The 16255-nt window shown below is 59.4% G+C and overlaps 1 protein-coding gene across 3 annotated transcripts in view; it reads left to right on the top strand.

Moving 5' to 3' along the window:
• The window catches only part of RGMA (repulsive guidance molecule BMP co-receptor a), a 42637-nt gene extending 27310 nt beyond the window's left edge, over positions 1-15327 (top strand). For all 3 annotated transcript variants that reach the window (XM_060005490.1, XM_060005491.1, XM_060005492.1), the window contains 2 exons: positions 4959-5476; positions 12951-15327. In XM_060005490.1, the coding sequence (XP_059861473.1) occupies positions 4959-5476; positions 12951-13667 (1235 nt within the window). In that variant the 3' untranslated portion in view covers positions 13668-15327. The remainder of the gene's footprint in view (positions 1-4958; positions 5477-12950) is intronic.
• The last annotated feature ends 928 nt before the right edge of the window (positions 15328-16255 follow it).

Genomic DNA, 16255 nt, shown 5'->3' with positions numbered 1-16255 from the left:
GGTGCCTGAGGACGCAGCGTCTGAGATGGAAATAGGAGCTCAGGAGAACTTTAATCACCTGGCCGTGCGCACATGGGCTGCCGTGGCACCGTGGCGAGGTGGCCGTCTGCAGGCGCCAGGCAGGAACAGGGCAGCAGGCCGCCTTCTGTCGCACTGAAAGCACCAAGGAAGCCGCGCTCAGAAAAGCTTGCTACCTCTTCCCACTCATACGAGTTGCAGTAAGATATTTCAAACTCTCGGACTTTCCTCTCCTTCCTTCTTCCTTGAACACTCACATCAGAAAAGCCCAAGGTTTACTGCCTGGAATTCAGGTCTGTCTTTCTTTTTTTTTTTAAGATACAGCACATAAAAATCAGCCCCTCTGGGTCTCTTTGGCAGGTGACGCCACAGTCCAGAGCTTTTCCTTTTGATGCTGGGCCAGGTTACATTCAGGTCCCTGACCTGGGTTGGGGAGCCTTCAGTCTATGATTTACTGGAGTGGAACACAGGGCGGCAGGATGACTCCATGGGGGTTAGGGCCCCTTGGCTCGCCACCCGTGGGGACTGTCCAGCCCTGGCATCCCTGGCACCCTTCCCTAAGGCCCCCAGGAAATGATGGCAGACAGGCCTGGGAGAGCTGCGTTACCACCTGGAGAGAGGGCAGAGGGGATATCCCCCAGTTCTGGTCCCAGCTCTCGTTACTCTCAGTGGCCTCTTATACACCATTCCCCCACCCTGATCTGAAGCTTCTCCCTTATGATGGGAGCGCCTGGGGTTCCTCTTAGACCCTTAGGAAGATGTGCAAGGCCCAAGGGTTCGGGACAGCTGGGGAAACCCAGGACATCAGGGAAATGTGGGCCCAGGCATCATGGTCCTGGACTGATCCAGGTGGGCCTTGGGGCTGGGCCTTTGGGTGTGAGTGGGCAGTGGGCAGGAAGAGCTGGCCAGACCCAGCTGATCTGAGTCAAGGCAGAAGGGCAGTCGGAGCGCCAGCCAGGGCCCTAACCCGAGGAGGAGGGTAGAGGGCTGGGAACAGTCCCTGGGATTCGCTAGGGAAGAGGCAGAGGGAGGGGCTGGCTCCCATCCAATGCCCTTCCGTCCCCTGCCTGGTGACTTAACCTCCGACCTCACAGGGGGGTTGTATCTGTCCCCCTCTGAGACCTTTGTCGGGGACCTTATTTGTTGAGTGCCCACTGGGTCCCAGGCATGCCAAGTACATCTCAGTCCTCAGCAGCTTCTGAGGTGGGTGTTACCTCCACTTCACAGCTAAGGAAACTGAGGTCAAGTCCAATTCCCACAACTACTCGTAGGGGACAGAGTGGGACTTTGGGCCAGACACCCTCCCTCCGGCGCACACTCTGCCCGCCATCCCGCGCGACCAGCGTCGCCTTCAGACTTCCCCACTTTTGGCCCAGCCCTGGACGATCGCATCGAGAATGTTCTCCAGAGGGTTGAGAAATGGGATTGGCAGGACTTCAAGCTCAGCCCCTCTACCGCCACCGCCCCGCCGGGATGGAGGCTGGAGGGAGGCCCTGGGTGCGAGGGCAGCGGGAGAGCAACCCCTGTCGCCGCCTGCGGGTGGTGGGCGGAGCTGCCATGCGCCCTCAGGGGGTGGCCGGTTGCTACCTGTGGCTCAGGAGGGGGCGGGGGGAGCAAGGGGCGGAGCCACGGTGAACAGAGAGATGAAAGGCCTTGTCTCCGAGCGCTGACAGCCTGAGTGCCCCGGGCTGCTCAGTGTTGGCAGCTGGGTCGCAGCTGGGCTTGCTCCTCGGGAGGCCGGTCTCCTCACTGCCCTCTCTGCCTGCAGCCCCCCCGCCCCCCACCCCCCGAGAAGATGCCCCGTTCACACATTCCAGACCTGCGGGGGAGCCGGGGGGGTGACGGGCAACTTGGCCCCTCTGTGACGGGCTGTTGAAGAGAAAATGACCCCCAGAGCACCTGACAGCGGTGCAGACCTCAGGCCCACTGGGCCCGGCGGAGGCAGAGCCCGGTGGTTGGTGGGCCCATTCGAGGAGCGCGGCTCTGAACAGATCCACTCGATGACCCCAGGGCACTTCGGGGACTCTCTCTGAGGGCACCGGAGTGGGATTTCGGTCATGCATTCCAGACACACCAGAGAGCTCTTTAGCTGAGACACTGCTCTGAGCCCAGATGTCAAGGCTGTGCAGACAGCAGACCCCCCCCGTCGCCCGTTTGGGGGGAATAGAGCCACGCATGATGGGGGTCGGGAATGGGACACCCCCAACGCGTCCCACGCTGTGTGCAGGTTGGCCCTGCCCTGGGCAGCATCCCGACCCCAGCCTTCAAGCCCCTGCCCACCCCTGGCTGCACCCTGAGAAACAGGCCCTGGAAACCAGTCTGTGGAGGCAACGCCGCGGAGCGTGTGGACCATGGGCCTCCTGGCGGGTGGCAGTCTCTCAGCGTCGCGGGAGGGGTCCTCAGGGAGAGGCTGTAGCCCACCTGTGGCGGAGTGTGCCTTTGAACCACCCAGCGGCCGGTGGAGGGAATCGTGAATGCACCAAGGTTGTCCGAGGTCTTGGCATCGCCAAGGGCCTGGGCTCTCGGGTCTGAGGGGCTCGATTCACATCCTGCTTCCTCCTCACAGTGGAACCTCAGTCCGTCTCGCTGAGCCTGGCTCTGCTCTCTGGGAGGCGGGGATGCTGTAGTGCCCACCTGTGAGGCTGCCCGGGGCCCTGAATGAGGTGAGGCCTGCAGGGCCCAGGCCACTGAGCCTGGAACAGAGTCAGTTAGCTGGGACTTCAGTCTGTGCCACCCCAGCTTGGCTCTGGTGGAGAGCTGAGGCCAGCACAGCCCTGCGTGTGCTGCAGTGGTCCTGCTGTAAAGGGACGCGCACTGTCTTTTGGGCAAGGTGAAGGCCAGAGGGGGACCCAGGGCTGGTGGGCCAGTGGGCAGTGGGCAGAGCCAAGGTAGCTGCCACCCAGCATGAGGCCCGAGTCCCTTTGGGGTAGTTTCCCCTGAGATGCCTACCTCCAGAATTCTGAGAAAGCAGAATGGCAGGTCAGCTCACCTGTAATCACCGAGGCTACCGGAGTGGGCATTACGGGGAGGCCGCAGACCAGAGGTGGAGGGTTGGCAGCTGCAGCGGCCAGTTCCCCTGACCTGTGTTCCTCCACACTGCTCGTTCTCCACGGCATCCTTTCCACACACACCCCCACCTCGAGGCCCCCTTTACCGTCTCCCACTCAGGGCACAGTAGCATTTGCCGCCCACAGGGATGTTAGGCCCTTGGGCATCTTCTACAGGTTGGGAAATCATGAAGATGACGGGGCCGGAGAATCTTCTAGCCGCCTTTCAAAGGAGACCTGGGCCAGGAACATGGCTCTGGGAGGGCGACCACACAGGGGGTCTCCCCGGACGGGCACCTCTTCACAGCGGTCACCCCCTATCGTTTACCAGATCTGCTTCTCTAGGTCAGCATGCTGCTTCCACTTAAAATGGGAAATCTGTAGCTCTTCTATCAAATCTGTTTTATTTTTCCTAATACATACTTAAATATGTGACTTCTCAAGTGAAAAGAAAAATGCTCACCCAGATACCTCCTGAAATGACCTTGTTTACCAGAGGTGTGACAAATACAGGTCAAGTTAGGGGAAAAGCCTGAATTTTAGGACAAGCACCGTGTTTACCAGATATACTTGGGGCAAGTCACACCAGCTCCAGGACAACGGCGCCCGCACCTGCAGAGGTGGGAGAGCTCCCTGAGCTCGGTGGCCCAGGCATCCAGGTACGGGGCCTGGCAGCACAGACCAGGGCCACACAGGGCAGCTGCCTGGATGGTTCTTTTGCTAGCCTGCCCTCATATACTTCTGTCCCTGCTTTCAGGCACAACTTGATTTTATAGGTAAAAAGCCAGTAACAGAGAAGTAAACTGACTTTTCCAAGGTTAAGAGCCAGATGAGTGGCCGAGCCAGGAGTGGCTGGAGCAAGCGCCTCCTTCCCCTCTGTTGATTGGGCTGAGACACCGAAAGCTGCACCTCGCAGCTGGTCTGCCGGCCCCTTTGCACCTGGAAGCCTGTTTAGAAACGTCCCTCCTGCTGCCACTTCTGGTCACTATGGGCCGTGCAGAGGAATCCAGGAGGCCGGGAAAGGGCGGATTCCATGTGTCTAGGTACAAGATGCAGGTGTGTTGAGGTCACAGTTCTCAGGCATGATAATTATCTGTAGCTAATTATCACTAAGGTCTCAACGCTTAAAGTGACCTTAAAAAAAAAAAAAAAGCATGAATTAGAGCCGATCCAAGGTTGCCACTCAGTTGCCTCCCAGCTTGCTCTCCTGAGCAGAATAATGGGGGGTGGAGCTCCGGAGACCAAGAGGGAAGCTGCCTTTCATCTGCAGACGAAGTGACAGAACCAGGCCCTCTGTGACCAGGGCTAATATAATGATCACACTAGCCAACGTTCATTGAGCTTCTGCTCTGTGCCCGGTGCCGGGATAAGTCCTTTAACACTTTCAGCAACCTCATAGGGTGGATACTATATTACCCCATTTTCTAGATAAGTAAAATGAGGCACAGAGAAGTTAAGTGATTTGTACGAGGTCACACAGTGGCAGAGATCAGAACGCATACTGAATAGTGGGGCTTAATTCCCTGCCAGATTTCTTTTGCTGTGCCGAAATTCTTGGCGGTAGTTGTGAAAGTGTCAACAGACGCCAAAGGCCCAAGGGTGGGCGGAGAGCTTGCGGCGGTTGGGGGGGGCGGGGGGGGGGGCGCCGGTAGTCCTCCGCCAGGCCTTTCAGCCTGCAGGTCCGCAGGCCTAGCCACTCAGGGTCGTTATGGCTGCGCAGAAGAATCGGGAAAGTGGGAAAGGCAGGTTCCGCGCCTGCAGGGACTCTTCCAACGCCTGAGATGAGGCGTCCTTTTTCCCTTGCACGTGCCCCGCAGCCCTGGCCCACGGGGGTGGAGGAGGCCTGGGTTCACCACTCCCAACGTGACGGCGCCTCCCTTCCTGTATCCGCAGCCATCTCCTCGTGCAAGATCCTCAAGTGCAACTCTGAGTTCTGGAGCGCCACGGCGGGCAGCCACGCGCCGGCCCCGGACGACGCCCCCGAGTTCTGCGCGGCGCTGCGCACCTACGCCCTGTGCACGCGGCGCACAGCCCGCACCTGCCGGGGGGACCTGGCCTACCACTCTGCCGTCCATGGCATCGAGGACCTCATGAGCCAGCACAACTGCTCCAAGGATGGCCCCACGTCGCAGCCGCACCTACGCACGCTGCCGCCGCCACCGGGGGACAGCCAGGAACGCTCGGACAGCCCCGAGATCTGCCACTACGAGAAGAGCTTCCACAATCGCGCGGCCGCCCCCAACTACACGCACTGCGGCCTCTTCGGGGACCCGCACCTCCGGACTTTCACAGACCGTTTCCAGACCTGCAAGGTGCAGGGCGCCTGGCCGCTCATCGACAATAATTACCTAAACGTGCAGGTCACCAACACACCGGTGCTGCCTGGCTCAGCCGCCACCGCCACCAGCAAGGTACGGGGGAGGGGGGCCGGGGGTGGTGAGGCGGGTCACGGCACCAGGCCCTGCCGTCAGGAGGGCCCGGACTTTCCTCCCCCCGACCCAGACGCCCCCTGACCCGCCATGTTCCTCTCGTCGGTAACTGAGCAAATTATTTAGGAAGGAATGTCCTGCACGTTCTTTGTCCTCAGGTGAACTACCCTGGAGCCACCTCTGCCCTTTGCCCAGAGTGCGGTGTTTCCGAAACTGCTGCTGTACACCGTCCACTAGGGGGTCTTTGAAATCAGCCTTCTGGCGCCAGAAGCTAGCACACAGGCATAGTTTGGGGGTGGGTCTGGGTTGCGGGGCGCAGGGTAGAACAGGATAGCCAAACCTAGCCTATATTAAGGCAGTTTGTGAATGCTTTCCCAGTGCAAGAGTAAACGTTTAGGAAACTTAGTTTCTGTTGTGTGCGTTTGTTCACGTGCGTGCACATTGGGTCTAGCTGTAAGTAAGATGGATTTCTTACTAGGGTTAATGGTCCAGAAAGTTTAAAAACACTCCCAGAGCATTCAAACTTCTGGGATAGTCTTTTCTTGCCCCAAACTATATTTTCGTAGAACTCCAGTGTCAAATCCCAATAGAGGGGAGCCGATATGCAGGTATGTTTCTGTCGTTATCATCGCGGAGCTTACTGTCCAGTGGGAGTCAAACCCCGCCCCAGACAAGCGGACCCAACAGCCTCCTGGAGGTGACGGTCCTGCCCAGCGGTTCTCATTGTGGCTGTACGTTTACGAACTGAGCGGATTTTAGAAGATAATGGTTCTGGACCCCCCAGGCCGCTCTGACACCACATCTCTGGGCGGGGGTCAGATGTGTTCTTTTTTTAAAACCCCCAGTGATTCTGGGGCATGGAGGGCGTTGAGGACGCCGGTTGGAGGCCACGGCTGCTGGATGCTGCTGGTGCCAGTCGGGGCTGCAGGGTACCATCCTGCCCTTTGTCTCTGTCCCACACCAACACAGTAAGCCTGCAGCCTCAGAGCAGAGACGGCCGTGGTGTCCGGGCACAGGGAAGATGGAACAAGTAAGGACAGGGCATCAGCCCACTGAGCACGCCCAGGGCCACCCATGCAGCCTGTCTGTCCAGGGCAGCTCCGGAACCTGAGGCTGTAAGAGGGAAAGTGGCCTCCCCACCCAAAGTGCATTCGGCTGGGAACCAAGCTGGGATTTCACCGGAGCCAGGGGACTCCAGAGCCCAGCGTGTTCTCACTGCCAGGAGAGGAGGTTCCCATCTGGAGCCCCGGAGGCCACCGAGAGCCAGTCATCTTCTGACCCAAGGAGGCTTCAGTGTCTGGGTGGCAGGACTCAAGTCCTACTCACAGAGCCACAGCCAGAGGCAGCCATGACGTGGCCCGTGGCCCAGGCAATGGGACATTCCTGTCCACTCCAGATTCTCCCTCGCATTTTTCCAGGAGGGTCTCCCGTGACCTCACATTCAGACTCGGCCGGAGAACGTGGTCTCAGGTCCAGGAGGCTGGTGGACGATTAGAGTCCAGGCCGTGGGGACAACTCTACCTCCCCGGGGCCTGGGCCACCAGAGCCCCTGGAGTTTCCGGTTTGGCAGCGGGTCTGTTTTCCCAGGAAGAGCACGTTGCAAGGCAGTGTGTGGGGTAGTGCCAGGCTGGCCCACAAGGGCGTTTCTGTTCCTTCTCGTCCCTCCATGCCCCAGAGGAGGACACTGAGGTGACCTGGCAGCCAGGAAAATTCCTGCCACCTCCCTCTGCTCCGGTGGCCCTTGCATGCCCACAGGGGTCTCTTCCTGGGACCAGCTGCTGGGTAGGAAACAAGCAGGCCTTAGCCCCATGGATGCTCTGACAGGCCTTTGGCAGCAGGCCATGAAGCCCAGTGGGCAGCAAATTGCGGCCAGGGCTCCCTCCTCCCCCTCCCCCCTCTCAGCCCTCCACAGACTAAGGGGGGGCCTGAATCAAGGTGCCGGCCGCCTTCTGTGCAGCGACCGCCTTCACCTACCCGCCTCCCTCCCTAGAGCCAAGATAAATGAATGTCTGGAGCCTGAGGCCGCGGCTTCCAAATTCAGCAGCAAACACACTGTGCAAGGGGGACCCCGCCTCCCTGTCCCCAGCTGGCAGGGGGGCACACAGGAGGTCTGAGGGCGTGAGGGGGCTGTGGACCTCAGGAGGCCTACCCCTCCTGACAAGGGTGGTGTAAGCGTCAGATGTGACAACAGACCTGGGAGGAGTTGTGGTTAGTGACCAGCAAGGGGGGCTTGCTGGCCCCTTTGACTGGGGGTGAAAGCTAGAGAAGGAGCCTTTGGGTCACATACTAGTGGGTCCTGCAGGCCGGGGTGAGGTGCCTGGGCTTCGGACCCCTGGATACCACCCTCAGCTCTCTATTGGCACACAGTGGGACCCTGAGCTCAGCGGGGCCGTCCACAAACCAAACGGCTTATTCGTTCATTTGTTCTTGTATTCCATTCATTCACTTAGCCCACATTTTTCAAATGCTCACTCTGTTTCAGGCTCACTGCTGGGCACTGGCCAGCAGAACTGCCCAAGTAGGCATGGGAGCGCCTCCCTTCCTGTCCCAGCATGAAGCTTCCAGAAGGGTCTGGGGCTCTGCAGCAGAGCCCCTTGATCAAGCCAACCCATTTCCGTGGTGACCTAGGGCCACCTTGATCTTCCCAGCAGGTGAAGAGTTTTAGCAGCCTTCTCTTATCTCCCCATCGGCCAGGAGGCAGCACAAGGCTCTGCTGGAGGCCGGGCAGTGAGTCCGTGTCTGTGGCCAAGCCAGCTTCAGGCCTCAGGGCCGACTGGGGTCTCATGGTACCCGGGTGAGAGACATGGGTGGCTGGTTCCCCAGTGCCCTCGGCCTGCCTCTGCCTGTTCTCTTGGGCCTCCATTACTCAGGTGTGTGTGTTCCTTCGCTGATTCAGAAAACATTGACCAAACAGCTCTTCTGTGCCAGCCTCTGTGCTCGGCGACGCCTCCGTCTCAGCAGCTCCCAGGCTAATAGTGGAGCACAAAGATAGCCACAGGATGCTGGTGATGGGTGCTGGGTGGGGCAGCAGGATGCTGAGGGTCTTGGGGCGGGGCACTGGCTCTGCACAGAGCACCGGGGAAGGCCTCCTACTTGCCCTTGCCCTGAGCTTGGCCCCGAAGGACAGGACGGGAGGGGCAGCAGCAGAGCCAGGCAGAGTGTGGGCTCTTATCCCCGAGGTGGTGGAACCTGGGCTTCTGTGATTTCCCATCCCCTCAGCCGTGGTGCTTTGCCCAGGAGCCCGGTATTCTCACTGTCCAACCCTGCCTAGCCCTCTGTTCTTGTGGAGGGTCGAGATCTAGTGTTTCCAGCCCAAGCTGACATTTCAACTTCCTGTTCCCGTGGGACTGCCTCCCATGCCCGCCCCCTGCTCTGTCTTCCTCTTTCTGGCTGCGCTGGGGGCACCCCGTTTTGAGCCTCAGGGAGGAGAGGAGCTCGGATCTCGGTGCCTCCCCCCACGGCGGCCCCCTCGCATGTTCCCCGTTGCACTTCCATTCCATCACACGGCATCCTTCATCCGCTTAGTCTGTGACTTCCACCCCCGCAGTGTGAGCACCGTGAGGACGGGGGTCTTGGGCTGTTTCCTCCCCTCATGTGGACACAGCCCCCAGCCCCAGGCCTGGCACACAGTTGGCGCTCCATGAATAGTTCTGATGACACTCGGGCTCTGCCCTGTGCCCAGCAGTGGAGAGGGCACGAGCCCCTCGGGGAAGGGGGGCAGCCGAGGCGGGAGCGGCAGCCACGCCTGCGGCTGTGTGGGCAGTGAGCCGCCTGGCTTTCGACAGGCCCCCTTCATGCTGTTCCTTGTGGTTGAGTCCCTGGCACCGGTGCCAGGAAGAGTCAAGCAGCCTGTCAGCCTTCCAGGAGACTGTCTCCGCAAGAGATGGCGGTTAGAGCGAAACCAGCCTTTCCTGTTCCAGGGAGGCCGATGGCACTGGGAACGCCACCCCCCTGCTCCTCCGCCCCCAGTGTCTGTGTGGCCCTGCACACCAGGCAGGGACACCAGAGCCCCTCATTGCACACCCCTCCCCCCATGGCAGGACCACCCACTGCCCAGACCACCCCGGCTGGCCCACCTCCCGGCCCCCCGCAGGCAAGCAGGCAGGCAGGCGGCCTCATCAGGGCAGGAGCCTAGGATGGAGACAGGAAGCAGCAGGAGGTGGATCCCTGTGAAGTCGCCACGTTCATAGGTCTGGGCAGTGAAGGAGCGGCAGTTTCGTGGGGTTCGATGATGCGTGGGGCTAGGGGCAGGATGGAGGGGCTGCAGCCACCTTGGACATCCCACAGCGAAGCAGAAGAGCCTCGTCCCGGGACCAGCCTGTGACCTCCAGGGAGGAGACGGGGAAGCAGAGCCCCGGGCTCAGGGAGCTGTGCACGCGGGCCTCCCGTTGTAGCCCGTTGTGGCCTCTGGCAGGGTCTCCGGCTCTCGACCTCAGAGCACCAGCCCCTCCTCGTGTCCCATGAAGACCGCGCAGAATGCCCCCTGCACACCCGTCAGGCCCCACAGGCGCGGTGCCTTGGCCCCAAGACTTCTAGGGCCACGAGAAGGCTTTCCTTCCTTTTAAAGTCAGAAGGAAAAAGCCAACATGATCCAACCTAGACTATTAATCTTTACGCCAATGCAGTCCCAAAATGCAGCGTCTTTCTTTTAAAAGAGTTTTGCTGGCCTATAGTTGATTTGCAATGTTGTGTTAGGTTCAGGTGTACAGCAAAGTGAGGCAGTTATACATATAGCCACTCTTTTTTGGATTCTTTTTCCATATAGGTCGTTACAGAGTATTGAGTTCCCTGTGCTACACAGTAGGTCCTTATTAGTCATCTGTTTTATATATAGTAGCGTGTATATGTCAATCCCAATCTCCGCCATGAATGTAGTTTTTAATGTTTCTGACGGAGGAAGGGACCCAGCAAGGCCCAGGTGCCCTGGAGTTCCCCAAAGTCATGCTGTGGCCTGCCCCTCTCAGACTTCCTCTCATCCTTACATCTCTCAGGAACGGGGTGAGAAGGGCTGGGGTCTTCTCTGCGTTCCCTCTGAGGGCCCCTCGTACACTCCCTGCCTGGTCGCCCCTGAGCTTTATACTGGCGTGAGGGGACGCGCAGAGCAGCCGTGAAACAGAGCCGGCGACACCTCCAGCCCAGCTCTTGCTACTTTGTGGGTTTGCTCAGCCTAGAACTTTCTGCAGCCCCTAGGCTGCCCCTCTCCAGTCCTTAGGCGTCTCAGCACCTGCTCCTGGGGCCCCCAGCCAAGGCCACTCCCTGCCGGCTTCCCCCTCCTGGCTGTGTCCCCAGCCACCCCGGAACTGCAGCCAGACACTCCCTGGCCCATGCCCCACCGGCACCTCCCCCTCCGCCTGTCTTGGCCGGCCTCTCCCTGACCCTCCTGCCTGAGCTGAGGTCCTGTGGCAGCTCTCCCCGCCTTCCCTTCCCCATCGGAGCTGCTTTGGGTTTCCTCTTTGGTTTCTAGCAAGTCTGGGGCCTCGCCTTTGTCATACACCCACTGTTCGGCCAGAAATTCCCCTAGTGCTTTGCTGCATTGCCCTCAACCCCGAGAGCTGTCCAGGCCATCTTCATGTCCCTCAACTGCCACATCCCCCTGGGGTGCCCAGGCAGAGAATTCAGCCACGGCCGACCATACATGTCGTCAGCAGCCCCCCGCCCTTTGCTAGAGCCCCTTCGGCCTACAGACGTTATGAGGAGGTGTGGTACCCCAGCTGGTGAGGCCCTTCTTCTCCAGGCTTGGTGGCGGGGATGAGGGGACAGGGCCTGGGAATGGTGGCTGGGGGCCGTGAAGAGGTTGGGGCCGGGCCGGAGTGGGGTGCTTTTAGCGGGAGGTCCCAAGATGCCTGGGCACCATCTTGCCCCCATCGCCCCACCTCCTTTCCTGGCTTCAGGCTGAGAGTCCAGCAGGAACAGGGCGGGGGCAAGTTTCCCAGTTTCACTCATGTCTCCACCCCATCTTCCTGGTTAGGGTTACGGAGGAAAGAACAGCCAGACGTCTCACCCAGGGTGACAGGGGAAACACATCACTCCCCGGACTGTTGGTCTCTTGTCCTTCTCCCAGGCCTCCCACCCTATGACTTTTTGGCCAAAAATGCCCAGGGACTGGAAACCAAGAGCCTAATCCCAGCTCTGCCTCTTGCTGGCTGTGTGACCTTGGGCAAGTCACTTTACTTTCTGAACCCGAATTTCCTTGTCTATAAATCCGAGGTAATGTCACCTTCCCTGCAGCGCCACACAGGCCCAGAAGTAATAAATGCAGCAAGTGTGCCTGTGTCTGTGGTTTGCAGGAGGACGGTTACTGATGGAGCCGCTTAGCCCTCTGCTTCTCCGGTAGCTCAGCGCAGCCCCTCACCCCGGCTGCAGGCTCCAGCAGAAATGTGCCTCGCTGCTCCCCTGGCCAGGGCTGCCCATTAATCTGGAGCCCCCGTCTCCCTTTTGCTGACTGGCACCTCCCTCCCCTCCCTCTTCCTCCTGCTACTGCCAAGGCCCGGCTGGGAGACCCCGCAGGGCAGCCCTGCTGCGGTGGCCTCTGCTGACCTCTGCCTGCCTGCCTGCATGGATTTTGCCTGCTTGTTCTTTCTTTGAACATCAGTCTCTTCTACCTGCTGTTATGTTCGGCCTGTGGCTTATGGTCCTTTGGTTGTGGTCCATATTCGTTTCCTATTGCTGCTGTAACAAGTACCACAAACTAAGTGATTCAAACAAATAGAAATTTATTCTCATACCTCTGAAGGCGAAAGTCTGAAATGAGTCTTAAGGGGCTAGCATCAAGGTGTCAGCAGGACCAGTCCTTCTGGAGGCTTCAGGGGAGAGTCTGTTCGTTGCTTCTTCCAGGCCTCTGCTGGTGGCCAGCATCCTTCAACTTGTGGCCACAACCCTCTGGTCTCTGCCTCTGTGGAAACCCTGCCTTCTCTTCTGCCTCCGTCTTATGAGGACACGTGTGATTACATTTAGGGCCCACCAGGATAATTTCTTATCCTTAATAAGTTAAGGATAATGTATCCTTAACCTAATCTCAACTGCAAGCTCCCATTTGTCATATAAGGTAACATTTACAGGTTCCAGGGATTAGTGCCTGATATCTTGGAGGCCATTCTTCAGCCTACTCCAGTGGGTAACGACCTTTCATTTTTAATTAGCCATGCTTTTCTTGTTATGTTTCCTCTCTGTATATAGTAAATGAGCCGGTTTTCTATTTAGGAGAGGAGTATAAAGTTCCCTAAGTCAAAAAAATTTTTAAGCAAAAATGCAAATTGTTTTAAAGAAAAATATTAAATGAGTAGGGCAGGTGGCACTGCACAGTGACCACAGTGGGGAAGGGGCGGTCTGGGACATCCTGGGGGCTCTTGCCATCCCTCCGCTCAGTCCAGAGCATTGTAAGTCTGGGGCTGGGCCTTGTCCCCTCCACAGTTCCTGGTACTGCCTCACCCCCTCTCTTTGCCCCCTTGCCCCACAGCTCACCATCATCTTCAAGAACTTCCAGGAGTGTGTGGACCAGAAGGTGTACCAGGCCGAGATGGACGAGCTCCCTGCCGCCTTCGCCGACGGCTCCAAGAACGGCGGCGACAAGCACGGGGCCAACAGCCTGAAGATCACCGAGAAGGTGTCGGGCCAGCACGTGGAGATCCAGGCCAAGTACATCGGCACCACCATCGTGGTCCGCCAGGTGGGTGGCTACCTGACTTTCGCGGTCCGTATGCCCGAGGAGGTAGTCAACGCGGTGGAAGACCGGGACAGCCAGGGCCTCTACCTCTGCCTGAGGGGCTGCCCACTCAACCAGCAGATCGACTTCCAGGCCTTCCGAGCCGGCGCCGAGAGCCCCGGCGCCCACGGGCTACCAGCCGCCAGCCCCGCCCCCTCAGCCCCCGACACCTTCCCATACGAGACGGCCGTGGCCAAGTGCAAGGAGAAGCTGCCCGTGGAGGACCTCTACTACCAGGCCTGCGTCTTCGACCTGCTCACCACAGGAGACGTGAACTTCACGCTGGCCGCCTACTACGCCCTGGAGGACGTCAAGATGCTCCACTCCAACAAGGACAAGCTGCACCTGTACGAGAGGACTCGGGAGCCGCCGGGCCGGGCGGCCGCCGCAGGGCTGCCCCCGGCCCCCTGGCCCCTCCTCGGCAGCCTTCTACTCCTGCCCCTGCTTCCTGTGCTGCTGGAGGCCACCTAGGACCGAGAGCGAGGCGTCACCGAACTGGTCGGCGGCTGCACGAGGGCCGGTGGTGGCCTCCCGGTGGCCCCGCGGTCCCTGCAGGGGTCAGGAGCCCCGGCGGCCACGCACCTCCGCGCTGCCTTGGGCTGCCTGCTGGCAAGGGCTGGGGGCGTGGGACGTCCCCTCCCCTCCCCCGGGGCCCGGGACAAGGTTGTGGTGACCAGTGCTGTGACGTTTGTGACATAGAGCTGTGCAGAGGGAGAGCTGCCCCTCTCCGCCCGCCCCGCCGTGTGAATGTGCAAATCAGAGCCCCTCAGGCCTAAGCCCTCACCCCAACAGAGACACTGGGCGTGGGCAGAGTCGACCTGCCCTCACCCCTGCAATGCACTGAAACAGGCCCGGCTGACTGCTGCACGCGCATCCCGGGCCACCTGCGCCCACCCCACGCACACACACTCGTACACACTCGCACACACAAGGACGGGGGGGCGGAGGTAGCCTCGAGGCTGGACCCCTGGGCCGGGCATCCTTTCTTCTTGGGCTTCAGGACACCCCCAGGGTGCTGCTTGGCATCTTTAGAAAACTAACGTAACCCTTTGGCCAAAAAGTTGTGTCCTCCTGGTGCCTTCCCGCCTGTGGCCTCCCTGCGAGCCAAGGAGAGACCACCGTGTGCGCCCTGGCTGGGCACAGGCTCAGGCCCCAGTTACCAGGCCCCGCAGGTGGGGGACGACACATGTCGTCGGCACGTGCTCTGAGCAATGCCTGCTCTGGCGCCTTCCCCCACTGCCCATCCTCCTGTCCCCCGGTCCCCACTGTTCTTTGGAAGTCGAGTCTTTGCTTCTAAATGTCTAAACAGAGAGCCACCCCCTTGATTTCTGTTCCTTCCTCCCCAGCAGGTGGCAAGAGGCGGTGAGCAGGGGAACTGAGGCCGCAGGGTGCGGGCTGGAGACTCAGCGGATGGGGCCAGCTGGCCTGCCCTGATCCTCTGCTTTCTCTTCACCTGCCCCCCAGATCCTTGCTCCCTGCCCTGTCCACCCAGGTCTGCATTCTGGGGAAAGGAGCAGGGCCTGGAAGGTGTCTCAGCCTTTAGCATCCCTGGCAGGATCTCCTCCTTCTAGGCCTTTCTCTTAAGCCCCGTGGCCACACAGCCAGGAGACTTTCCCACCTCACGTCAGCCAAGCTGCCCATCCGAGGAGCCCCGAACCAGTCCCACCTCTGCTGCTGTTTCAGAGAACCCTGGGGACCAGCACCGAGCTGGGCTCCACTCCTAAAGGCGCGGCCGTGTCCCGGAGGGCGATCCTCACTGTCCCCGACCGTCCCTCTGCTGTTGCCCAGGGACCTCTCATACACTGGCCCGGGAGGCTGCGGACTGGTCCCTGCCTCCCCCTCCGAGAGGTTCCCTCTCTCTGCCAAGCCGTGGGCTCGGCGGGCAGGTGGGGGGGAGGCGCAGCCCCAGCCCCTCCCTGCTGGTTTGTAGATGGTCCCTATGTTGGAAGTAAAAAGTGAAGCACTTTATTTTGGTTGTGTTTGATCACGTTCTGCTTGGAAGTGGGGGCCCCTCACTGTGTCCCGTGTCTGCGACCTGTGTGGAGTGTCACCGCGTGTACATACTGTAAATTATTTATTAATGGCTAAATGCAAGTAAAGTTTGGGATTTTTGTTTTGTTTTGTTACTTTCTTTTGGACTACGTGTTGGAGTTTGTTATCTGAACGGACTTTGGTTCCTTTCGGGGTGGAGGGTTGACTTTGGTGGTGGCTGCCCCCTTACAGTGTATCTACCAGGGAAAGGGGAGCGGGCAGCGCGCGCACGCTTGTGTGTGTGTGTGCGAGTTGAGTGTTGTGAGTGCCTGCAGAAGGAGAAGCAATTAAACAACCAAAGCCCCCTGCTTCTCTAAAATTACTTTTTCTCCTTGTGATGAGCTGCCTTTGGGGCTTGAGGGGTCCAGGTTCCCTCGCAAAGCTGGAACCGTCTTGGAGACAGATGATCACGTGGAGGGAGGGACATGAAGGGCCTTCTGGGGCGAGGTTGGGTGGGCTGGCCTGGGATCCAGGAGGAGTCCATCAGTCTAGGACCCCAGATCTGGAACTGTGGCTGCCTCCCTCCCCAAAGGTCCCCCTCCTCGCCTGCAGCCCAGGGAAAGGGTGGTGGCACTGCAGAGGGTCCATCAGTGTGCACAGGACTGAAGCTTGCTTCAGGTCTTCACATTTCATCTTTTAAAGTTATCCAGGGTTTCCCTGGTGGCGCAGTGGTTGAGAGTCCACCTGTCGATGCAGGGGACGCGGGTTCGTGCCCCGGTCTGGGAAGATCCCACATGCCGCGGAGCGGCTGGGCCCGTGAGCCATGGCTGCTGAGCCTGTGCGTCCGGAGCCTGTGCTCCGCAACGAGAGAGGCCACGACAGTGAGAGGCCCATGTACCGCAAAAAATAAAAAAAATAATAATAATGAATAATAATAAAAATAAAGTTATCCAGTGAGTCAGGAACAAATGCATGCCCATTTTACGGATGGGAAAAGAGAGACTCGGGGAGATGGACTGACTGGCCTAGGGTTCCTTAGCAAGGGCAGGGTCAACATGTACACCTAGGCCTGTTTTGCCCCCAAAGTC

Source organism: Delphinus delphis, chromosome 2 (assembly GCF_949987515.2).
Source record: "Delphinus delphis chromosome 2, mDelDel1.2, whole genome shotgun sequence".
Taxonomy (NCBI): Eukaryota; Metazoa; Chordata; class Mammalia; order Artiodactyla; family Delphinidae; genus Delphinus; species Delphinus delphis.
The sequence above is the reverse complement of the archived record's forward strand: the minus strand, read 5'-3'. Positions and strand labels throughout refer to the sequence as shown.